This window comes from Haemaphysalis longicornis, unplaced genomic scaffold (genome assembly GCF_048455015.1).
Source record: "Haemaphysalis longicornis isolate Haplotype H1 unplaced genomic scaffold, Haemaphysalis longicornis Haplotype H1 scaffold_78, whole genome shotgun sequence".
Lineage (NCBI taxonomy): Eukaryota > Metazoa > Arthropoda > Arachnida > Ixodida > Ixodidae > Haemaphysalis > Haemaphysalis longicornis.
The window spans coordinates 752,756-777,533 of record NW_027526441.1 but is presented as its reverse complement, the minus strand read 5'-3'; the positions used below and the strand labels follow the sequence as shown (position 1 = coordinate 777,533).

The 24,778-nt window shown below is 45.9% G+C and overlaps 1 protein-coding gene and 1 non-coding gene across 7 annotated transcripts in view; both read right to left on the bottom strand.

Moving 5' to 3' along the window:
- LOC144148131 (scoloptoxin SSD14-like) overlaps positions 1–17,558 on the bottom strand; it is a 65,332-nt gene extending 47,774 nt beyond the window's left edge. Inside the window, exons 1-5 of one of the 6 annotated variants that reach the window (XM_077679720.1) lie at positions 17,203–17,558; positions 13,513–13,614; positions 11,404–11,637; positions 8,519–8,641; positions 637–728 (exon numbers count right to left, since the gene is read on the bottom strand). In XM_077679720.1, the coding sequence (XP_077535846.1) occupies positions 637–728; positions 8,519–8,641; positions 11,404–11,637; positions 13,513–13,601 (538 nt within the window). In that variant the 5' untranslated portion in view covers positions 13,602–13,614; positions 17,203–17,558. The remainder of the gene's footprint in view (positions 1–636; positions 729–8,518; positions 8,642–11,403; positions 11,638–13,512; positions 13,615–17,202) is intronic. The other 5 variants (XM_077679723.1, XM_077679718.1, XM_077679722.1 and 2 more) reach the window with 5 other exon arrangements.
- A 1,350-nt stretch (positions 17,559–18,908) lies between these two features.
- On the bottom strand, positions 18,909–18,980 carry Trnah-gug (transfer RNA histidin (anticodon GUG)). Its single transcript has one exon. It is a non-coding gene; the product is annotated as a tRNA-His (tRNA).
- Between the last annotated feature and the right edge of the window lie 5,798 nt (positions 18,981–24,778).

Sequence of the window (24,778 nt, the reverse complement as noted above, 5' to 3'; positions counted from 1 at the left end):
GAAGTACCGATGCGTACTGCTGATGGTAGTGCGCGCATTGGGCTTGTTTTAGCTGCACAGCCCTGCGGTGCATTGGTGTTGTTTCAGACGACACAGGCCGATTCGATTGGCGTAAGCGACGGTGTCATACGTGACCATATTTGTCGAGCGAACACCATGTCTCACGAAGCGATAATTTTCTGCCTTAACAAAAACAACCAAGGTACAAATACGGTTAAAAACAAAATAAAGGCAAAAACCGGCTCGCCGTGGTATGGTGGCGCCATCTAGATTGGCTAACGGTAAACAAGGCTCCGCAAACCAGCGGTTCGCGTGATCTCACTGCAGACGCCATGAAAACACGATTTGGCGGGAGAAGAAAAATTTTAACTAAATTGATTATTTGCTTTCGGACAAACTCTGCGTGCACTATAATACATAAAATCTTTTGAATAAAACCAACTTGTATTTTGTCGGCATGGCCGGTATAAATGAAGGAAGACAACCGAGTTTGCACCCGGTTGCCTTAGAACCTCTACTGGGACTCGCTTTTCCCACTACCTTCCAGCTTTTCCCGTAATTTCATTCGATTGTCATCAGCACTTCCAAATTCGACGATATTATGGTGCGCACCTTCGCAACACGAGTCGAACTTACCCCGCACGCTTTTTCTTCTGTCCTTGACGAACATGTCCGCTGTGGCAGCCGCTGGGGCCATTTCCCGGGCAATGAGCGTCTCTGCTTGGCCCCTGGTGCACGGTAGGAGAAAAAGAAACATCGTAACTTCAGTGTTCGGTGCCTTTATTTCGACAATTGTTATAGCACTTCTGGTTGCCGTTCGTATCTAATGCTTCATTTCACAGGGTGTGCAGCGACCGCGCCTTATATACGGAGCAGCTTTGATGCCCAGTAGCAACGCTGCTATTCAAAGGACTCATGAATGCAACACACACACACAGGTTTCATTCTGAACCTTTCCTAACTCACACAAATCTGCGCGGGCCACGAAAAACAATGAATAACATTGGCGAACCTTCAAATCTTCGGCTACACAACGTCAGCGGTGACGTCATGAAGGAGGTACCGAAAAATGGGCCATCTCCACTTATGTGAAACCTCGGAAGGGGCCAGACTTCGCAGTAATGAAATTACAGTAATTAAATTGCAGTAATTAAATTACGTTCTGCTGTAATGAGTAATGTAATGAATTACTTTTGAATATTGGTAATTTAGTAACGTAATAAATTACTTTTCGAAAGTAATTTCATGGAAATTGCTCATTACTTTCCCCATTACTTTTGACCACGATATAGCCTGTCAACTTCTCTTACGGCATAAAAATGTGACCAAGAAAAGTTAACCAAGTAGCGTTCCAATGACCATTGAGTCTCTGGGCATCTCTGGGCATTGGATGAAAACATTTTTCATTATGTTGAACACAAACCCACCCTCATCCGAGCTAGCGGAGCGTACTTATGTACAGTTTATTTACAGCGCTATACATTGACATGTTAGATATCTTTACATCTCAGAAGGAGCTGCGATTCAAATTGGACATCGGTTCAAGACACTCCGTTGTACAAATGGGGACACTTTCCCGATGTCCACTTTTATCGCAGCTCCTAATAAAGATATCTAATATACCAATGTATAGGCTGTAAATAAACTGTGCGTAAGTTTTTGTGTATAAACCAATGTTTTTGAGATTGCAGTGCATATGTATATATATGAGTGTACCATAGAGTGTATGAGTTGGTAGTGTACGAGTGATGAATTTTTGTTAAAGTAATTTCAAAGTAATTTCATTACTTTTGAAATGTAATAGTAATGTAATGTCATTACTTCCAGCCACCTGTAATTTGTAATGTAATTTAATTACAATTCAGAGAATTCTAGGAAAGTAATGAGTAATGTAATTTAATTACTATTTAGAAGTAATTTTGCCACGTCTGGAAGGGGTGAAGGATGCAGCGTATAGAGTGAAACCATGTTATAAAGAGACGGGATATAATGAACTAATGGATATAACGAGGTAAATGAAATTCCTCTTGAAATTTCAATGGACGCAAATGTTTTAGGACCTTGTTTTTATGAAGCTAATATTTCCTCACAATGATTATAACGAACTCTTTTCTTCTCACAGCGCATTTACGGACCATTTGGGTTCCCGTCACGTCAATATCTTACAGCGCGACGGTTTACGTCCAATCACGGGTGCCGTAATTCCAAACTCGCGCTAGGTAAGGACTGCCAACTATACAACGCGCTAAAATGGCTGCAAGCTAGCTCATGGACGCACGCGCGAGGTTGCGCGTCTCCCGGATTCTCGGTATGTTCCCGGGCCTGGATGTTCCTCCTGGCACTCTACCGGGATACAGCAGGAAGGCTGCGCGCTTCTTTGGAGCTCACGATGACGACGAGGACGAACTCGAAATCGCCGCTGCAGCTGAGGAGGCCATCATTCGTCTGAAGAAGACGCGGCAAAAATCTACCAGGACTGTTTCTCTGCGTAGTGAGCCGCCGGCTCGTGTGCTGCCGAATGATCATGGACGAGCCGTTTGGCGTGAATAAAGTAGCGATTATTTGCTGTCTTTTTCCTTTGTTTTCTTGTTTTCGCGGGGATCTTGTGAGTTTCGGGGGTGAGTACATCCTCTCTCGCATGTAAATTGCCGGTAGAAATGGACATTGGCTATAACGAAGCAATGCTTATAACAAAGCAATCACGACTCTTCCATCAACTTCATTATAACGAGGTTTTACTGTTAAGTGTATTCAAAGATCGCAAGTCTCTCTCTTGCCACACGACGCGCGCTGATTGGGCGCCGGAGAAGCGTCGGCGGTTCGAGCAATCGCGCGCTTGCTGAGGCGCTGGCGCCCTCTTTTCCGTTGAACCTGATTTTTAAAAGGCTGCTGAAGAGCTTTAAAGAAAAAAAATTGTTAGACATCCTGGTTTTCTTGAGGCTGAAATCGAAAAACGTTTATTTTATGTGTATATACACCCAAACCATCTTTTTTCGTCAACACAAACGATCCCTGCCCGGCGGTGCGGTCAGAGCCCTGGCTGCCTTTAGCGATTGGCCGGCGGCAGATGACGTCATATTCGGAAGTATCGGTGCTTCGGTGACCGCTCAGCCTGAAGAGCTCATTATGTTCCCGTTCAGATACGGGCCAGAAGGTCCTCTGGTGAATGGAAGACACACAATTTTTCCTTAGAATAGGAGAGCCTGAGGGAAGTAAAAACGCCACAGGTTTGCTCACGGCGAGCTTTAGAAAGGGGCTCTCCCCCAAAGGCTCATGGCCGACTACTGTTTCTCGGGTGCAGGGAAGTTGTTCAGATATTGGTTCGCCGCTTTCAATACCAGCGCTAGTCACAATTCCTAGCGCAATTTTTCAACACACCATCATCCCCTTCCTCGCATGTGTAACTTTGTTTTTACATTCGGAAAGGCGGTAACAATTAAGCTCTGTGTACCGGCCTGCGATGCGCGCAGGCAGCAGCTAGCGATGCGGCCGCCGCGGCGGCCGCATCACTATGTTCCCGTTTAGATTGCGGCCGGTCAGCGCAACCTGGCATTGCTGCAAGTACGCAGCTTTAAAATAGGGGAACCGAACGTTAGTGACCTTCATAAGGTAGAGGAACCCATACGCAGCACGCAAGTCGGCGACGAGTTTTACAAGAACGCCTTCCCCAACCGCTCCAGCCGGCTTGTGTTGCACGGATCGCCTCGAATGTTTTAAACTTTAGGCTTAGCACCAAGGCAGATATTTGCTAGCTGCTGTCTCAATAATTGCGAATGACTATCCTTAACACTCTCTTTCACCACACTATCATCCCCTTTCTCGCATGTGGAACCGTATTTTCACGTTGATAGTGTTGATAGTCATTCGACCGATCGGTGCTGGCTTCATTCTTGCATGCTGGTAGCGCCATCCATCGGCCTCTCGCCGCGTCTTCCGCTCGGGCAGGTGCATTTGCTGCCGTCGACGAGCTTCCACGACCGGTCGGCGCTTCGCATCGCGATACAAATTCAATCACCTCTTTCAATATCGCCTTGGATGACAATCCCCAGCACAATTTTTCACCACACTATCATCCACTGTCTCGCACGTTTACCTTGCTTTTCGCGACGGCCTTGATTTTGGACAGCAGCGAAGAGCGGTTGCTGCCGCGGCATACGCGTTTCGAGCCGTTTCGGGGGCCGTACGGGCCTGCACGACCGGCGAGTGTGCGGAGCGCTTCGGAGCGTAGAAAACGCTTCAGGCTTTCCAGCTTTCTTGATTTCTTCCTAAAATTTACCTACTTAGCTAAGCTGTCGTCATAGCCAACAACGTTGATCCGGAGAACGAACAAGACGGTCGGGAAACCCAGAGCGCTGCGGTCGCACAAACTTTCTAATACCCTATAATAATGGACCAGGAACTTGGGGCACCTGCGTATTTGTTTGAGCCCGTCGCTTCGCGTATGCAGCACAAAGCACCCCACAACACGGCCGGCCCTGACTACTCATGAAGGCAATGTAGTAGCCACGGGCCCTCGGGTAGGTAATCTCTGGTATCTAGGAGTCGCTTTAGGGAGTATTTAAAAACACAGTATCATTACGGTTAAAAATCGACGCGGAAGGAGCTCTAGACAATAAAGATTAATAAAGTGCTGAATAGACGCTTGATTCGGTACTTCGCCCCGAAAACTGGAATACAGCGAAGCGGCGGCGCACGTTTCTGGCCATCTTCCGAATATGACGCTAACTCCGGTCGCTCCGTTTCGGTATCTCGCTCTTTCGGCGATGCGGGAGGGAGCAGTGGGCGGGCGTCGGGTCAACTTTATCGAGGAATACCGCTGTCCCCGAGCTAAAAATGACGAAAAAAAGTTAACAGACACAAACTGACCAATGCAGTAATTGTAAAAAGTAGAATTTTGCCCGGTTTTAAAAGCGCTTCAGTAGCCTTTTAAGTAATTTGCATGCCTCATTTGCCCCAGTATGGGGCAGTGGCAGGGGTCAACGCCAGCGTAGTGCCACTCCCGCGCCTTGCCCTGGGTGCTCGTTCTCAGAAAGAGAAATTATTAATAGCCGATACAAAGACCCGCTGTGCTAAATACTACACGGGTCGGTTAAACCATGCACACTGCATGTATCACTTCAAAACTCTATCAAACCACTCCCTACACACACAGTTAAGTCTGCAGTCCTCCACAGTTCACTAGTACACACAACACTAGAACCACTATTACACCGTATATAAGATCACTGTAGATCACATCCTCGACAGTTCCCGACAATACGTCACCATCAATACAACAGTCAAAGACAATAGGGTAGAGCAGACACTTCTATTTGCTTCTTTACCACAGGGATAAACCCACTGGACCACCGCTGAAGGAACTGCTCTTCCCCTGCGCGGCGAGCTCAGCCTCCAGATGATCGAAAAGACGTGAGCGCATCTTTCGAAGCATTGGAAACATGTACTATTGCGGCCGCGCTCTGAGCGTCGCAAAGCCGTGCCGTTTCCAGATAATCTGGGCACCAACACACAGTAAAGTGACAAAACAAATGCATCGCGCCACTTTGTGCGTGCACCGACTTTGTGTCCGAACATCCGCGCTAACATTGCAGTAGGTCTTTGCAACTCTGAAATCGAACATCGCATGCTGCAGGGTTTCCGAAGCCCGCACTGTGGGCATCTGTTGGAGGGTGCTACACCCCATGCTGCGATGCGGTCTGCCGTGGGCAGGACCCCCCAGCCGCGTTGCCAGCTGAAATCTCTGAGGCCGGCCGGTAAAAATGAGGCCGTCAGCTGCTTCCACTTTACCGCCCTGCTCTTTGGGAGCTGTTCCTCAGTCAGCTGCGTCACTACTAGGGTTTCGCAAATTTTAGTAGGCGTTGTGTTGAGGACGTCCATGTCAGGGAGTTGCGCTCTGAAATTTCTTAACGAACGACTTTATGACGTGTTTATAAAAAGGCGGTGGCTGCTCGGCTGAGGGTCCTACCCGCACGCCATCGAAAAACAATGCTCGGTCAGTGCCAAGGAAGAACTCACACAGCTTTCACCCCGGGTATTCCTCATTACGTGCTAGATTGAGCAAGTTCATTATTGCGAGGAGACTACTCATAGTTTCTAAACAGGGGATACTGAAACCGCCCATGCTGCTTGGAAGTCGCAAGCAAGTGCGGGCCACTTTTTTCTTATTTGCACCCAAGAAAAAAGTGCCGAGCATAGTTCCCAGTTTTCTGAATTCATGCCGTGGTGGTCTCGCCAGTCGCCACCCTCGCTACGTAGTAGTAGGCTGCCGACACACAGGCTTTTATCACATAGCTGCGCTCCTGCAAAAAAAGGTCGAAGGATGCAGCTACCGCTAGCCGCGTCTCCGCCTTTCCCTTCAACTGCCTCCAGGTCTCATTCGCCACTTCGCCCGATGCGCGAAAGACAACCCCCAACACTTTCACTCTTGCAACCCACTCAATGCCGCCAGGCAGGTCCGACGCGAACGCACCAAAACGGAGCGCCTTGCTTTTCCCCCTGTTCAGCTGGGCACCAGACAACTCGCTCTACTCTGTGAAAAGCCGTAAAAACGCTGCGTAACTGTCTTCGTCTCGAACAGGGAAACGTCGTCCGCGTACGCCGAGACCTTGACCTGGCCCTGGCCAGGCAACGGGAAGCCGCGTATCGCAGGGGAGTCAATTATTCGACGCAAAAGCGGATCAAGGCATAGGGCGAAGAGGAGGGGCGACAGCGGGCAACCCTGTCTTATTCCACGAGTGACGGGGAAGTGTTCAGTTAGCTGCCCGTTAACAAAAAGCGGCAATGTCCCGTCCGTGTACAGTGCCCCCAACATTGCCATGCAGTCCCGAGGAACGCCGAAGTTTTCCAGGACGGCGAGCAAGTACTGGTGCTCGACCAGATCGAAGGCTTTCGCCTGATCGACCGAGACAAAACAACTGGAGATGCCTGTCCTCGTGGCGAAGGTGAAGAGGTCTCTAGTTAGTGTCAGCGCCAAGGCCCCAGCACCAGATAATTATGCCTGTTCTTGTTTCAACCGATTACGCGACCTGATCAGGTCTAGCATCGAGAGCTGGTGGATATTTGAGTGTAAGTGAAATTATAACTCGTCTATAAACAGTTTCTACTTGTGCTTGACGATTGCTGAAGCAGACAGATAGTGTTCCATAAATCTTTAGATCAGCTTAGTTTCTTTTCAACCGGTTTTGTCCATTATACATTTTTCTTTTAGTAAGTCTTGCGTTCTAGCACAAGGCGTTGGAAAATGAGCGTCCCGGTGTTTCAGTACCGGGACTACAGGAGATGGCAACAGCTCGAACCCTACAGTGCTTCGCCCCTAAAACTGGGTAATTATTGTTTTAAATGCGGACTTGCGTTTAGCACAGCTATACAAGAAGGCCAGATCAATCAATACAATTGCCCAATCATGATCCCTGTGATATCACATGTGGAGAGCGAGAAAACGGCAGGCGATTTGCCACTCTTCCTTGTGTTTTCCTTAATATCTGACATAATTGTTTGATGCTCTCGTTGAAATATCTCGGGTTGATTAGAATTCTGACATAGCAGTATTTTATGAACCAAGCTTATATTTTGTCATCGTGGTCCCTTTAATTTTGGGACCATTTCCCGTGCCGAAGCTCAACCTGCGCTATGAAGCGCAAAACACATGTGTGGAGAAAGGATCCGGGTTTCCGCGCGACTAGCAAACCCGGTGACCGCTCCACGCAGCCATTTCCAAAAATCTGGGACACGCGGTGCGCGTTCGCTGGCAGCAAGTCGTCTGGGCTCATCCCCCCGTTTCATGTCAATAACGTCAATGTAGTACCCCCCCCCCCCCCCCTCCCACTGCACCCGGACGCGCTTCGCCATGTTTCTGAGCGTGTCTTCACCTCACCATCGCCCCCTTCTCCTCCCCGCGAAAAAGGAACCAACACCATAGCCTGAAGGCGATGACCATGACTGCACAAGGCAATTCATTAGATCGACGACCATCGTCTTAGGTGAAGGCTACTACGACGAGGTGCAAGCCTCCCTGTTCTCCAACTGGCAATGAAACCGGACACCATAGACAAGAATTAATCCCTCAAATGATAAATGGTCAACATAGAGTTTATTGACCCTTCTGCAGGGTCGACTATTTTTATTTATTTATTTAGACAATACTGCAGGCCAGAATTATGCCCAAGCAGAAGTGGAAAGATAAAAACATAGCATATCAGGCAAATGTAATTATACAATATCTATCTAAGAAACACTAACAAAAGAATGGCGACGACAAAAAATTTCTACATGTGAAAAAACTGATCAATTGATGTATGCAGATTTGGCGAAGTGAACGCAGTGGCAGTAAGATTGTTCCAGTGAAATATTCCAATCAGTAACAAACAAATATTCAAGCGGCATTACTATAGCATGACTGTTGGTAGCAGTTAAGCATGCCAGTAAGGCGCTGCTATGCAATTTTCGGAACTCAGCTGCCGGGCCATGGGAAGGCACGTGCAACTGTATGCAAGCTGCATCAAAAAATGGTGGTCTTTACCTGGAGTAAACTGTCGCTACGAAGCCACCGCCCATTCCCATTGAGTGGGGTATGACGACTCCCATGCACAGGAGTGTAGCTATGGCCGCGTCGACGGTCTTGCCTCCCTTCCCGAATACGTTCCTGAAGGAAATAAAGTGTTTGCGTTTCTTTTTGCTTCACGTCGCATTAGTGTACATATTAGGTTCACGGAAAATAACATAAATGTGGAAGGAGATGTGACTGTACTCGGTGTTGGTCACAAATCTTCATCATAAAAACAACTTTAATTTCTTTGTAGTAGACAATAGTGACGGTTGATGAGAAAAGTCATTTGGGGCAGCAGCTATTTCGCCGAAAAAGTAGCGGATGGTTTCGCTGCATAAAACGCAAAATATTGTGCGTTAGCACCATACATTCATGCTTATAAGGCATTACCCAAAGCCCCCAGCGGAGGTGTGTTACTTTGTGGCTAGGAATTTTGTGGTCGGCTTCAGAGTACGCACACGGGATTCAGAGCACGGGCACAGATTTCTTGTGGCCGACCCTACTAGAGCTTGCACTCTAATTGAACTCTAATTTATTTATTCGTTCATTGATTGTTTGATGTATGCTCCAGAATGCACATAGTGTGGCAAAGCTGCTGCAAAACGTACTGCAGCAGCATACATTTATAGTTATGAAGCGTTGTACCAGACACCAACGCAGGTATGTGTCCCTCTCTGGTATCACTTTTTCGCAGCATCAGTTTGCTCAAATAACAGTAGCCACTTCCGCGTATGCGTTGAATTTGATGCCCACCTTTACATCTGAGGCCTTGCGAGTTGAACCCGTACCGGCACTTCACTTATACAATCAGTACTGTTGGTACGTTTTCCAATGGGTACTAGTTTTTCACGTTAGACCTAAAATCATGGCGTTAGGCCTAACTTCCAATTTTTAAAGGAGCCATGAAGAGAAAATACAACTTCGTGTAATTTGAAAGAACTAGGATTCAGTATCTCACTCAGCTCCATTACAGCCCGAAAAGATGTTTTTTAACAGAAAAAAAGAAAGAAGTATTTAAAAACTTTCAAATTTTGCGCCACAGTGACGTGTTATGAGCAAGAATGACGTCATACGGGCCAACAATAAAACATCATTTTCAGTGCGTTAACTGCACGTTAGCATTCAAGTGATGCGGTCAAATGGAACTAGAGGCCCCATTACAGACGTCCAGTCATGTGTCGTCGCGACAGGTCAGTTAGGCGGCCGCCAATAGCACAAGCAAGGTTCCGTGACGTCATATAAAAGTTGCGGGAAATTAGCTGGGGGGTCGCGACTGCTTCACACGTTTTCTTCAATATCTCCATTATTTGTTCGGAGATTGCGATGACATTGGTATCATTGTTATCGGGACTAAGCAGTCTTTCTAATAAACGCAACTTGTATTTTGTCTTCATGGCTCCTTTAAGTTTAACGTTGGGTAAATTTCAATTCAAGCCCACGAGGGAGTGATGCATCCACCAGAAACGAGTGACCCATGGGTCATCATCCGTGGGTCACCATCAGTGATGGCCACTGGTGATCATTGGGTGAGTCACCGATTTGATCTCTGCTGGTGGGCAACTAGTGATGTAGCAATTGCCAGTGAGTCAGTAATGTCTTTACCTTGTTCCGGTGTAAAGCGAGGCAGAGGGAAGACGCGTTAGTAGCCACGTGGTGCCGACGTTTCACGAGCGCAAAAAAAGTGCCTAGCAATCAGCCGCACATTTCTTTCATGGCTTGCATCACAAAACAGACGATTGCCACGCGGCCGGTAAATGAACGCGGCTTTTCCCGTTTAGTGTCGGAAATCCTCAGTCAGACAGGGACTTGTTCTCACTTCTAAGACGCGCATTAACTTAGGGACGCGCTGGTTCAATCGGTACTTTTGCGCATACCGGAACGATCAAGATTCCCTACCTCGTTTTACTTGTCCCGTCATTGAAGAGCAGTGTGAAACGCCCTAAGGGCTGCTTATGCATTCTGCACTGACTGCACTGGGTGTACACACGCTGTACCTAGTCCGTTGCATACGGCACTAAAATGACTTCAATACTCCGGCAATTGTAATTTAGAAATATCGCTACTGCTATATTGAAGAATGTACTTACGTTTCCTAAAAAATTCCATCAGGGATGCGTCAAATGCTACGACAAAGCCAGTTTTTTCTGGGCTGCATTGCATTTCCCCATCGTTTGGCAGACACAGAACGATATGCCCTCCTCTCTGGAAACTTGGGAGGTGGCTGCCCGGGTCAGTCACGCTTTATCACCACCACCACCACCATCATCATTATCATCATCTGCAGCAGCAGCAGCCTATCTACGTCCACTGCAGTGCAAAGGCCTCTCCCATGGATCTCCAATTATCGCGGTCATGTGCTAACTGCGACCAGTTTATCCCCGCAAACTTCATCTTCTCTGCCCATCAAACTTGCCACGCCGCCCCCTGCTACGCTTGCCTATAGGACCAATTTTAACTGGTCCCTAGAGCCAAGGCCATATAGCTGTTGTCATCGGGTTTCTATAATTCGGACTGCAATCATAGTTTCACCCCTATATGTCTTTCTCCTGGTTCATAAAAAAAGTTTATGATAATGATGGTGGTTACTTCACTACCACATTTGCGCACCGAACATGTTAGATGCACCTTAAGTGCACATAGTTCATTATTCTATAGCGCTGTCATTTCTCATACCTTCCATATCCATTCCTTCCTCTCTTTGTCCCCCGTACCCTTGCCCCAGGGGGATGTAGCAAGCCTAAGATCAGTCTCTCAGGTTGTATTTTTCTCGTTTCAATAAGCTTTTACTCTCTCTCCCGTCGCTGAGTCGCCATATTGCCCGAAAGAATGTAAGGAGTGGCCACTGTCTCAAATCATACCTGGCCACCGGCGTGCAGGGCGCGGCGTCCGTGGATACCGCCCACTGGCTGTAGTTTCCGAGGGCAGAGGCCGAAGGAGTGAGTACTACTTCGACGCGTCCGGGTCGGCAGGCTGCGTCTCGCGTTTTCTCGTGGCTCCCGAAGGCTATCCACACGACCGCTGCACTCACGAGGAGCGCGAATATCAGCACGAAGCATGCGAACACAACTCGCTTCCGCGTCTTCTTGCGGCTCCTGCAACGGGGGAGACCAGGGACTTATTTAGGGGGACGAGAGTAAAACATATTTGTATGAAAAAGTTACACAGACTGGCAGTAAATATTCTGTAAAATTTGTGTTGCAGGCAATACTATTACGCTCTCTTTTAATGAAAAAATTCCGGGTTGAAATTATGAAGTTTTCTTTCGTTCCATGAGATCGTGTAGCCGAGTTGGACTAGCGTCACTAAATAAAGGCTTTTATAATATCGGCACACTTTTCTCTCATGTTTATTGTGCCGCTAAGATTTTCATTGGTCGGTCGGCACCACGTGATATTTGTTTAAATATGGGACCAGCCATTTTGTTTCTGGGCGTCTCTCCTCTCCCTCTCTCTCTCTGCTGCGCGGACGCTAGAGTGGCCGGTCGCACTCTGCCCGTCACAACCGGTGGCGGTTTCGTCGGGGGAGATGGCAACACTGCAAGCCAGAAACGAAATGGCCATCAGACGCTTCCGGGTGCACGAAGTGGCGGTACTCTTAAGCGTAGATTATTCAGTGACGCTAAGTTGAACGATACGAGGTAAGTCAACTGCTCCACAAGAATCCCTAATATGTTGTGGTAACACCACACGTTGTTCTGGCAATGGGTGGGCGCGGACAGGCAACAGACAGCTTTCAAGTGTCAGGGACACGTGGATGCCTGCATTGCTGGAAAAACTGACGGATGACCATTCGACTGATGTGGTGGGGTCTGAACTAGCAGGGAATTCGGACTGTGGGACAGACATGTGTCGATAAACTGAATTCCTTTCAACCCTTCCGTTCACTTCCCTCCATCTTCGTTTCCAGTCCATTGGCGCCGAGGCTCAACCGAGACAGAAACGGGGATGTCGGGTTTTTGCGAAATGGCAGTACCCCTATTAAGTTCAGTATGATTAAGCTAAAAAGTTGAACTATGTATTACCTCCGCGCTGAATAAACAAAATATGAGTAAATATAGGTTGAGTCGTTGACCTTTTTTACGTGAGAGCTCCGAGTTTTGCATTAGCCAAAGCTTAAACGTCTTCCCTTCTTTTTTAGAAACCATCTCTGTAGATTTAATTAATTATTTTAAACTGATTGGGCGAATATACGTTTGTCCGCGAGAGGTATTCAAAGTGACATTCCGAACAACGAAATCAATAGAATAGCACTTGGTTCGATACACCCTCAAAGTCAAGTTGTTTCATAGACGTTTTGATTCTTTAAACATAGATCAAACTAAGACGTGTTCTGGACTGTTCTGCACATCCTTTATTTGATCATTATGGCGACTGCGATGATTGTAGCACTTCTAGAACCATGCAGTTTTATAGGGCTGCTCCTAAAGTGGCAAGTTTGTGAAATCATATTAAGCCACCTCCCAAATCTACAGAAGCGTTGTGTTGTGCTGGGTTCTGTTGTGTTGTGTTGTGTTGTGTTGGGTTGGCTTGTGTTTTATGACGCGTAAGCAACCATCAGGTGCCAAAGATGTTTTGTGCTTGATTTGTGAATAATGGCTTATTGTTTTTGGGACATTAAAGCTTGTTTAAAAGCATGGCTTCTCTTGAAAAACCGAAAACTGGGGAGATTTTGACAAGAGCATTCTCGCCTAGTAGTAAACTGGGTAGAAATTGGATCTGTTAGTTGTAGAACAGCCAAAGATATTTCTTCCTCAAAATTCCCAATTCTGCGCATGAAAGTACTATGTGCTTTACTGTTAGCTTTTGGTCACATTACTAACATGGCGGTTTATGTTGTTTCATAAGCCAAATGTTATGTGTCAAATGTGCCCGTTCGATGTGTAGGCGACACAATCTACAGAGGCAGAACTATGCTCGCAGCAACATCTTTCAAGCAGTAAAGCTGTCTCATCTATTTCGAATATGTACTTCGCTGGGAGGCCCGTCCTGTCATCCTCTTCCAGTGCGAGTCGCTCGTAATTCACTCCGTGGCCACCCGGGTGCGTTGCAGGGCCCATGCGTGGTAGTACTCTTGAGTTGGAAAGAAAAAAAGGGGAAAGAGCAATCTCAATACCCTCGCACTTCCCTTAAAGATGAGCGGCCGCATTTAGTACTCGTTCCCGGGTGCGCAACGGATGTTTTAGGGGTGGTTGCCTTCGTACATCCGTTGCGCCTGAGTGCGTCCGGCTGTCTCAAGTGACGAAACCCGGATTTTGCTTAATATATCCGCGCGCTAGTGCAATGGAGGTAAGCTTCTCTGCCCATGCGCCAACATGGCTGCTCGAAGACGAGGTTACAAAAATTGTGAATCTAATCATGAACCAGCATCAGAATGATAAGCAAGGCATAATGAGTAACTAACTTATTTTACTCTCCCACAACCTCAACGCGACTTTTTTCGTGCCCGAAGTTGGTGTCCGCTATGCACACGTAGAAGTTATTCAGCACTTTTTCTCTTGTTTTTTTTTTGTTTCAAGACTGTGTGCATACGTTTGTAAACCTACGAACACTTTTGTTTATTTGGAAAACAAACCGATCCGTACAGCACGCCCTCTCTACACTGATGGGCCACGATGTATACGGGACAACAGTTAGCCGGAAACAATTACAGCAATAGTAGTTTTATTTATTTATTTATTTATTTATTTATTTATTTATTTGTTTGTTTGTTTGTTTGTTTGTTTGTTTGTTTGTTTGTTTGTTTGTTTGTTTGTTTGTTTGTTTGTTTGTTTGTTTGTTTGTTTGTTTGTTTGTTTGTTTTCAATAATGTCAGCCCTTCCGGTCGTTGCAGGGTGGGAATACAAAACACAAGTTCACGCAAAAAATGTATTCAAATTTTCTTCGTATAAGTCAACTGTGTCGTTAATTGGAAATACACCGGAGTTGAAGTTGCTCCTCCGAACACCTGTCTTGACACTGAAGAAGGGATCAAAGGCATCAAACTCCAGGTATATAAGACGTGATATTTCAAGAGTGATTAGCTCGCGATGAAACTCTGCCAGGGGGCCGCAAATACAAACTAGAACTCTAATCCAGGGTATTGTTGTAAAGTTAGTACGAAACCTTCCGGCGCGCGATCTAACGCCGCCGCATAGCCAACGTATGACGAGCCCTGACAAGCATGGAGGTTATTAACGAGTGAGTTTTCTTGTAATCGGAAAAAATACACCTAGCCGCCATTCGCTAACTACCTCCTAGTTTATCTATTATGTGCTACTGATGAGGGTCCCAAATAATACTGGCGTATCGTAAGCTCGTTCTAACAATTGTAGTGTATGCCATCAGCCGGATATCTAGCGCGGCGTCTCTCACTTTACGTCGTAACAATCGAAGTTCGCGCTGGGCTGATCCTGATATTTGTGGACTCCTGATACTGATATGGTCATGATGCCCCGAACCATAACGCTTCGCTTACAAGTATAAAGCAAATTCTGGGCGATTAGACAGCGGAGAAATTGACTTTGAACGCCGAAATCGTATTCTAGAGACTTTTGTTCCCGGCTGCATGTTCCGTGGGCCTCAAAAGCCTACCTCGATAAACACAGTGTGTTATACCTCACCTGCAGCTCGTTGTTACCTTCGTAGAACTTTTCTATAGTTTCTGGCTGGCAAAATGGCCTTTCTGCCCCCTTTATGGTGTTTTGGGGGGTCATTGAACATGTGTGGCGCGTTTGTCTGCGCTTCTCGTCGGTGCAAGCGACAATGCGAAGGTTACTGCTGTCGAGACACCTTTGTAAAATTGACTTTTCGGCCCCTGGAACAGCAATCAAAGAGCAAGATACGGTTTTTTAAATCTCCCGTAGGCTTCCTAAAAGCTTCCAGATCGAGGGTCACTTTGTGACTCTCCCTGTCCGTGTATGTCTATGTGTATCCGTGTCGATGTTAGTGTGCGTGTGTTTGTGCGTTCGTATTTCTTTTTTGCTTGCTTTAATCTTCCCTGAACCCTCTGAATTTACACATTTTAAAAACGCGTACATTTCCCCACAATTTCATTGAACAGTTACATCCTGTTTTGTGCAGCGATATTTAAGATTTGCTCACCGTCGTGTTTATCACCACCCGTATACCGCTGTATATCACGATGCATTGTTTATGTTCACCTTACCCCCCCCCCCCCCCCTCCTTCTTTTTTCGATCTTTCGCGTCGCTGTGTTCACTCCTATCTGGAATAGCAATCCTTGCCGTTAGTGGGGCTGGCCTCTTCAGTTGTAACTAAAGCTTTTTCTCTGTCTCCCTACATGTTCATCAACCATCCAAATGCAGCATTGTGCTGGACTGGTCCCTTCTGTCTAAAAAAAGAATTGATCTCTCTCTCCTTTTCACTCGGCCATGCAGCATGGCAGTGCCAACACACCAGCCTTTTACTTGTACCCGAAGCCCTCAAAACAGCATTGGGAGGTTTGACCGACACGCGCAAACCCTGATCACCATTAATATCCGGTGGACCGGGTGTGACCTGCCGCCCAAACCCACGGATGCTTACACTACTCATAAGGAACCCCACGTGGAGCTCAGCGAACAGTTCTGGAAACTCAAATAAATGCTTATTTGTCATCATTCTCAACGGGACTAAACAACATGCCTTCAAGCACGTCTGATATGTCAGTTGGATATGCTTCATTACACTGGAGGTGTAGTAAACTCCCTTGCTTAAAGGAGTTTTCGGGAGGTACAACGGCAGTATTCTTTGTAGTGTCATGCAGTTTCAGAGAAGTGAAAGGGAAGCTTTTAAGCCTTCATGATGGAGTTATTACGGATAATCTTGGGAGTTTTCGTGAAGTGCAAGAAACAGATAATAAGTTGGATCTTTGACACTCCGAAGCAGTGCTGAAGCTATACCCTGAAATATGTATTTTAAAGGTGCTCCATCTCCTCCACGGGGCATTTCCACCAGAAAAAGAAAGTTTAATATTTCCAATTGCTTTTTTGTCGACGTCGAGCAATGAACGTGATCATTTCCGGCACACGAGGCGCAACCATTATCAGCGGACGCAACACTTTAGAAAGGAGCTGCTTTTAAGGCCAAAGACCGTTTACTTCCAAACGGTTGTCACAGTGCAATAAAAAAGGTTATTGTGGAGCAACACATTGTTTCAAACGTACACCAGAAGACCAATTGTTGCAACCAAGCTTGTTACAGTATTATTGCTGACCAATGACTACAGTAATGATAATATATAATAATACATTTAACTAGGTGTGTAATTACGCTCTCGGGATATATCTACGGCAAAATGAGCTGTATCTCAAAAATTCTCCATTGGTTACCGAAACGTGAAATACGAGTATACACGCACATTGTTGTTGCCCGTACAGAAATAGCTTCATCACAATCGTGGCAAAAACAGCGCACAATATATATTACAATATATATCACGATATATATATTACAAACTGCCACCACATGCAACAAAACATTACTTGCCACACGTCTGCCCCACGTTACGCAAAACCATAGAAGTTTCTAACGTACTACAACGCAACGTTCTACTCCAGTACACGGAGTTGTATTCTGTTTTCGTCCATGTGATTCAGAGCAATGTTCTTCCACCACTTCGAAGGTGCTCTGATAGCATAAGCCTTAACACTACAGCAAACTCGAGAATAAAACACACTTACGGCTCTGCTTGCGGTATCCAAATATGAAATGTTGAAGAAATGCTCTCGGACCATGCCAGTCCGTGCAAAGCTTACGAAATGGCGGGTGATATTTCGGTCCGCCGACATACGATCGAGACGAACGCTGCGAATGCGTGCAGACAACTGCAGCCCCAGCGCGACCAAACAGCTGGCGGAGGAACTGACATTTGTTCCGCGGGATGCCAGCTGCAACTTTAAACAACAAAAGAACAAAATAAAAGGGGAAGTATCGAGTTTTTAACGATGCGTACAGGCTCCACCGTTGATTTATCGCGTGGTCAATAGCATACGTCTCTTCACACCGCCTTAGTGCACAGGAACGTGTTTCCACCTATCGCCATTTCGGCGCCTCGTACAAGGCTCCACAATAACACTTCGTTACTAAATCCTTCACGCGTTCAGACGCTGCTGCCATCGTATCATCGCCGCGAACAACCACGTACGAATCAACGGCCACATCACTCATTTTTGGGCATTTTGAGGCAATGTTTTTTTGTGCCTCCTTGTTTTGCACTTGTGCTCACTGGCTACCAGCTTTTCTTCCCTCTTTTATCATTTTTATCACAATTCTTATCCCAAGATGCCCCAGTCTGAAGAAGACAAAGCAATTTATGTAGACACTTACTCTTAACGTTTTCTGTTGGTTGGCTCAGAAAAGGCGCTCATAAGGAAGATGCTACAACAACAACAGATGGCTCTTCAGCGTCAGAGTATTTTCAAAGCCTCACTTAGCAGACCCACACGTTTATAACAAACGCGAAACCAAGCACAAGCTCTATTCTACTGTTTTTCGCCTAAAAATTATCGGGCAGAAATATCTAAAAAAGTTACAAATGGTGCCGCAGGTCATTTTCCTTTAACTTGTAATATAATCAGCGAAATGTGATTTCAGGCAATAATTGGGTTGGAGAATTAACCATCAAAAAGCGTGTTTTAGTTTCTTTCGATTATCAGCTTGTTTCTCATAAGATGGCTGCGTACAACCAACAACACCTTCTTCCGCCATTATTTACGGGCTCATCAACGCCCACGTGGCTATTTTACCCTTCTGCAACAAAAACGAAGCCAAAGTTGCACACACAAAAATAACAACAATTAAATGGTTTCCTGCATTTCCGATATACCATGCCACGGCTTCAGGAAACTGGACAACATCACTAGGCAGTATTTTCTCAGAATTCTCTAGGCTGGCGCTGTGTTCCTAAAAACTGTATTATCTTGTATTTGGAATCGATGTCCTGTGTTTAAAGAAATAATAGCCGTAAAAAGAGGGACCCTAAAAACTCGTTGAGAAGAAACATGGGAAACAGATTTTTTTTTTCATGTTTAAATATGAGCACCATCTACTGAAGAGTTGCAATGTTGAACCCTGCGTTGGTTCTAAATTTGGGCGCAGTCGCCGGTTCGCCTCTCTCTTATACGTGCCCCGACAAATTGTTTTATCTTTCTACCTAGTCGCGGATGGCAACGGTTACCGCTAGCGTGTAGCAGACACAAATAAAAAAGAAGTCGTTTAAGCAATGTAATGGCTGTAGACGGCAAGAAAGATAGCTACGAGCGTACGACGGAGCGTTTGCAAAGTTGTGTAGCGTTATTTATATATCGCGCTCTCTCAACGGCTTGTGCCCATTTTCACACTACGCTTAACACGCTACAGCTTCAGCAAGCATAAAAGAAAAAAGAATTGCCGTGACCAGGATTCGAACCTGGGTTATTGCGGCCACAACGCAAGGTACTAACCACTATACGATCACGGCTGTCCCGGGGACGGTGCAGCTGCGGAAAAAAGACTGGATAGTGCGTGGCGCCGAACTGGTTTCTAGCGAAACTGGAGCGCGGAGCGTGTACGACACAGACAACGTCGCCGCAGCGATGTGAGCAGAACGCGCCCTACGCTTCGTCGTGGCAGTCATCTGCCGTCACACCCACTTCACGTGGGCTTATCGGCTCCATGCCGATAAGCCGAGGAGCCGGGGGTGTTATCTTTTCTTTGTTTTTGAAGGATTTTTTTGTGGTCTTTAAGGAAATGAAGCTAGAATGCCACCATATGACCTCCTTTGTTGTGACTATAAGCGCTCATATTTGTTATCTTCACTGAGAGCTTAGGCACTGTAATCTTTGTTCGGTTTTATTCTTGTATCCTTTGGCAGTAAAATCTATAACTGCAGAAAATAGTCAACTGGGATAGCTGACGCACACGATTTGTTAGTTTCTTTTAATTTTCATTTCCCTCGAGAACAACCCCGCATAAATGTCTGATACGAAACATGTAATAGGGTACTGTTTTCTTGTAATATTATCATCATTAGATGTAGGTAGTTTCACTAGTAGTAGTAGTAGTAGTAGTAGTAGTAGTAGTAGTAGTAGTAGTATTAGGAGTAGTAGTAGTAGTAGTAGCAGTAGTAGTAGTAGTAGTAGTAGTAGTAGTAGTAATAGTAGTAGTGGCGGTGGTGAGGGGCGGGTATTATACTACTACTAATAGTAGTGTTGGTAGTTCCACTAGTAGATAACATTGCAAAGGCACATGAAACCCTTCATGAAGAACACGTGGGGTCGGTTTGATTGCTAGTCTGAAAGATGAGAAACCAAAAGGTAACGTGTGCATTGGCCAACAAACGTCTGCACTTTAAGGTTGCCAAGAACTTATTTATTTTCGGCGTCATCCGCCGTTATCTGCGATATATTATTTTTTCACTCCACAAACATTTCCCTTCGAACACAAAACTAATATCAAGCTGTAAGATGTAGCCGATGGGTTTCCGTATCATAATTCCTACATTTCGTCCAGTGAAACCGGGTTAGAGAGAGAAAGAGAAAGAAATAACCTTCATTTACATAGCGAATTAGGGCGTGGTGGGAGCAACCCTAGGGGTTGCGACGACTTTAGCTGCTCATGTTACGAGCTCCTTCTGAAGCTGGGGGTCCGACCGGCCCAACGCCTCCATCCACTGATCAGGTGAATTAATGGCAGGAAATGGGTACTCTGCACAACCCCACACAGAGGGATTGCTAAACGTAACTGTGGTGTAAACACAACAGACTGTTCTAAAGGCTTTGTTATATTGTCACGTAGCCAAAGACGACGCAGCTATCATGAAGGAAAAAACAAGTTTATTGGAGCGATTAGGTGACCGGTAAAAAGCGCAAAGGCTCACGGGTATGTCGTCTCCTCCCGCAACTTCCGGTTCGAGACTTCTCCTGCCCTCCCGTACGCCGGCGGCTTTCAGGCGCGCGCGCGTGTGTTGTTTATTTGTCACGGGGCGCTTACCTGTCAGATAAACCGCTAGTAGGGTCAATCGTTGTCAGTTAGGGAATTCCCGTTGCATGAGCGTTTTTTCCCCGGTAAAAATCGTTAAACAACAAGCACACACGCGAGTGAAAGCCGACGGCGTATGGGAGGCCAGGAGAGCTCCCGAACCGGAAGTGGCGGCACTCCGCGGGAGAAAACAATGAACCAATGAGCCTTCGCGCTTTTTACCGGTAACCTATTTGTGCTCCCCTGACAACTCAAAGAATACACAGGCGGCGAGCGCAGGCGAGTGTCGACGAATTCAATACCCCGGCGGCTGCACAGGGAGTATATATATTTCGACGTGGTTTTTTCTCGAAACGCGGAATTACGACGAGAACACCGGCGATCTAAGAAGATTATTCTAGGCTAGTGACGTCAGGGCCAAACACACTCCCTATAAAAATAAGATAGCCCGTGCGGCGTTCAAAAGAGAGGAAAGGTTGGCGTGGGTTTGGTCCCCACTCTTGGCGTGCGTTTTCCTTTCTTTCTTTCTTACGTATACATTTATATATATGTATATATGTATATATGTATTTTAAAAAGTTAACTTCACTAAAAAAAGAGTGTAACAATATATATATATATATATATATATATATATATATATATATATATATATATATATATATATATAAATCTAGAAAAAGATAAACTCACAAAGCGCGCAGAAATAGTATAAGTAAAGAGTCGGATACACAGCAAGAACAATAACAAACAATGTTTACTTACGTAGCGGCAACGGGACTTGCCTTCATCAGAGTAAAGTTACATGATTTTGCTGGGCAAAATCATGTAACTTTAGTTACAAAATCATGTAACTTTACTCTGATGAAGGCAAGTCCCGTTGCCGCTACGTAAGTAAACATTGTTTGTTATTGTTCTTGCTGTGTATCCGACTCTTTACTTATACTATATATATATATATATATATATATATATATATATATATATATATATATATATATATATATTGTATGGAGACAGGACGCTTCTCTCAGGGAGGCAGCTGAGCGGATGGTTCCTCCATCCTTTACTTTCCAGGTCGTGATTTCCCAACCAGGAGACTTGTGATGATGGTTATATACAAATGATGGTTGTAATGGTTATGGACAGGTGAGAGATTGACCACACCGGTGGACGGTGGGCGGGCGTGGTCAGAGGTAGTTCACAGGTGCACGAAATTTCCGTGATACCAATTATCTCCATTTACGATATTAGAATGATTATAGGTGTAACTTCCGCGAACTCTTCTTTTGTGGAAATGCAGGGCGTTGTAGAGTCCTGGCTGGGCTTTAGGGGTACTCGGCGAAGAATTCTACGCTTTAAAGGGGGGTGGAGGGGGGCGGGCAAACATTCCAAGGTTGGGGTACGGTCTGGACTAGCAGTGCGTTGCTGGTGTGACGCGCATGTTTAAACCATTTATTTCTTCCCCCTAAGATTTTGCACTCTCGGGCGGCTCGGCTCGAACGGCCCCACTTTTGCCACCACCTCTTACGTCGTTAGGTTGCCACAGGTATCAGCTGCAATACGTGTGCAAACAAACACTGTGGATGGCCCGCATACAAAACATAATGGCGATGCACTTGATGGTTTGGCAAAGGCGGCTGTTGGTTGTGGTTTGCGGGAAAGGAAAATGAAAGGAAGTGCACTGGGGATATTTTTGAGCTCGGCAGGTGGCTCACCTGCATAAAACCCAGTTCGGGGAAAGGGAAATGGAGGGGGTGTGAAATAACAAAGTAGAGAGAGACGACGACGACATGCTCTCTCTCTCTCTCTCTCTCTCTCTCTCTCTCTCTCTCTCTCTCTCTCTCTCTCTCTCTCTCTCTCTCTCTCTCTCTCTCTCTCTCTCTCTATCTGGTCTCTAACCACGCATGCAGTGATACCAAAAGCGTTGCCATGAAATCTGGTATAGTTATTGCGAAATTACCTATCAGCATGAGGTTGGATATGGCCGGCATACATTTGTTTCGTATGGAAGAGTGTTTATGCAAAACCCGAGATAAACAAGCGGTGCAGGCGCGTGCAACGACCCTATATAAATTAGATCTGTTGCTTTGTGGTGGGACTCCTAAAAGTTGCCAGTACCAAATACACAAACATGGGCCAAAACGAATCGGATTACTTCCGACTTGTCCACAAGAGAGCATGCACCAACAACTGTATGTCTGGCCTCCACACTTGCGGTGTATCTTGAAACGAACCTGTTCCGACAAAAGAAACGAGAGCTGGATCCATAATTCTCGGCAGCGACATCAAATAAAGGTGAAAAGGGAATAGTTTAATCTTTAAAATTGGCAGATTCGCATAATTTTACTGGCAGCTCATAAGAGCTACCTTGTCTTGCTCTTAGTCTTCCTTATCCAAGTCGACAGTGAAGATCAACTTTTAGAACGAAGTGTTCTTAAGGTTTCGTGTTTGTTATTTTTCTTTTAATACTTGTAGAGTTTTCTGATTTTTCGTTTCAAACCAGGAAATTTTCCTTTCATGTTAAAAAAAAAAGCCCGCTGATAGTTTTACCGTTCCCGGGCGGTGGTCGCTGATCTATCTTCTCTTCCCCATTACCCCTTCCTTTTCCTGCGCCAACCACCTTTGTACCACTACCTCAACCCATATTTCTACCCCCTCCTGTTCCCTTTCTGTCCCTGCGATACATATGTGGTGCAGGCTGAGAACCTCTTTCCCTCTCACAGTCACCTTGTCTTCCTGAGTGAATACCTGAAGAGTGTTGCTAACTTGCTATCACGCAAAAAGAGGCCTCAGAATAAGTTGATAAGTTCATGCTGGTGTACAGCAAATGCACCACTGGCATTGTATTGATTGCTGGGAAGTTGAAACTAGAAAGGAACCATGACTTTGTAATCTGCCAAAAGCTGGTGTCAACACGGAAACCTCATTTTGGTGCCGATATATATTATATTTCGGGAGCCTTACACGCGTCACACCTTGTTTTTTTGTCTGGAGTCGCATAATGCTCCCAATTTGTATGTCCTCATGAATACAGTACTGCAATTGCAGACGTGGCTCTGAAAATTGGATTTCACCTTGCTTGGTAACTCTCAAGCATTGTTTGAATGTGTGTGCGCGTATGTGTTTGTATGTGTGTGTGTGTCCAAAAACGCAATACCTTTCATTGATATGCGTACTTGTTGATGTACGTACACATTTTCGTACACATATGCCATTACGCTATAACGCAGGCTGGACTGTTTTCTTCATTTACGCACATTTAGCGAGCTTCCTTTTCTTTGAGCCAGGATGAACAACCCAGCCAAGCTCACCTATAAGTGGCCCCAACCGGGAACGCTTATTACAAATGACAAGTTCGTTCCACTTACCAGTTTCACACGATGCCTGTTGGAAACGGGATGGCAAGGGCAATAGTGCGCACCCGATGAGGCAGCGACAGGAGGAGGGACTCGCGCAAAAGCCTATTGACAGTTCACAGCGCTCACCCGCGGCCTACATGCAACTGTCTATAGAGAGTAAGTCAAGGACGTCGAGCAATATAATGTTTGTATCGCTTCAGTATTTACTGCTGCCGGTCGGAGTCAGTGTCTTTGTTCACATCAGCCCCGTTCATAATGTTGCTACATAATCGCAGTGAACCCAGTTTCGGTACCGTCGACGTCATGGAAGCAGTATGATGCGTTTGAATGGGCTTGCGTACTAACCGCAGCGCATCGCAGTGGCAGCTGCGCTAGCTCGTGCTGCGATGCGCTTCTGTCGGAGTGTTGCAAACAACGCTACTCTGTGCCAGCTAGCCGTCTACTGCCCGCGCGTACGGGCGGGTTGTGAAGGTAAACATCACGAACAATACATCACGTCCGACGAGGCTGCAAAGGCCGAGAAGGAAGTTGCGGTACAAATTACAGCACCGTTGATCAGGATGCTAACGGTTCAGAAGGCGACATCCGAGCTTATTCCCACCCTCGCACATTCGTATACTAAATTCCTGCTTCTATTATTTGTATTTTTAAACCCAGAGCAGAAACACTATCGTGAGGCATCGACAAACACATGGTTTGGGCAGCCGGAATTATTGCAGGAAAACGTGACCTCGTGTGTACAGCTGCGGCGTCGGCTTCTCTTCATTGCTTTTTCTTGTGAACGAAAAATAATTGTACTCCTCTTTTTTGAAGCCGCATAAAAATCATATAAGATGCTCGGTCGAAGAAGTATGAATTAACATAGGAATTGCGAGTCAAATAGTCGCCCTGAAACATGTACTCCTGGTGCAAACTGATCCATAAACTCAGATAATCG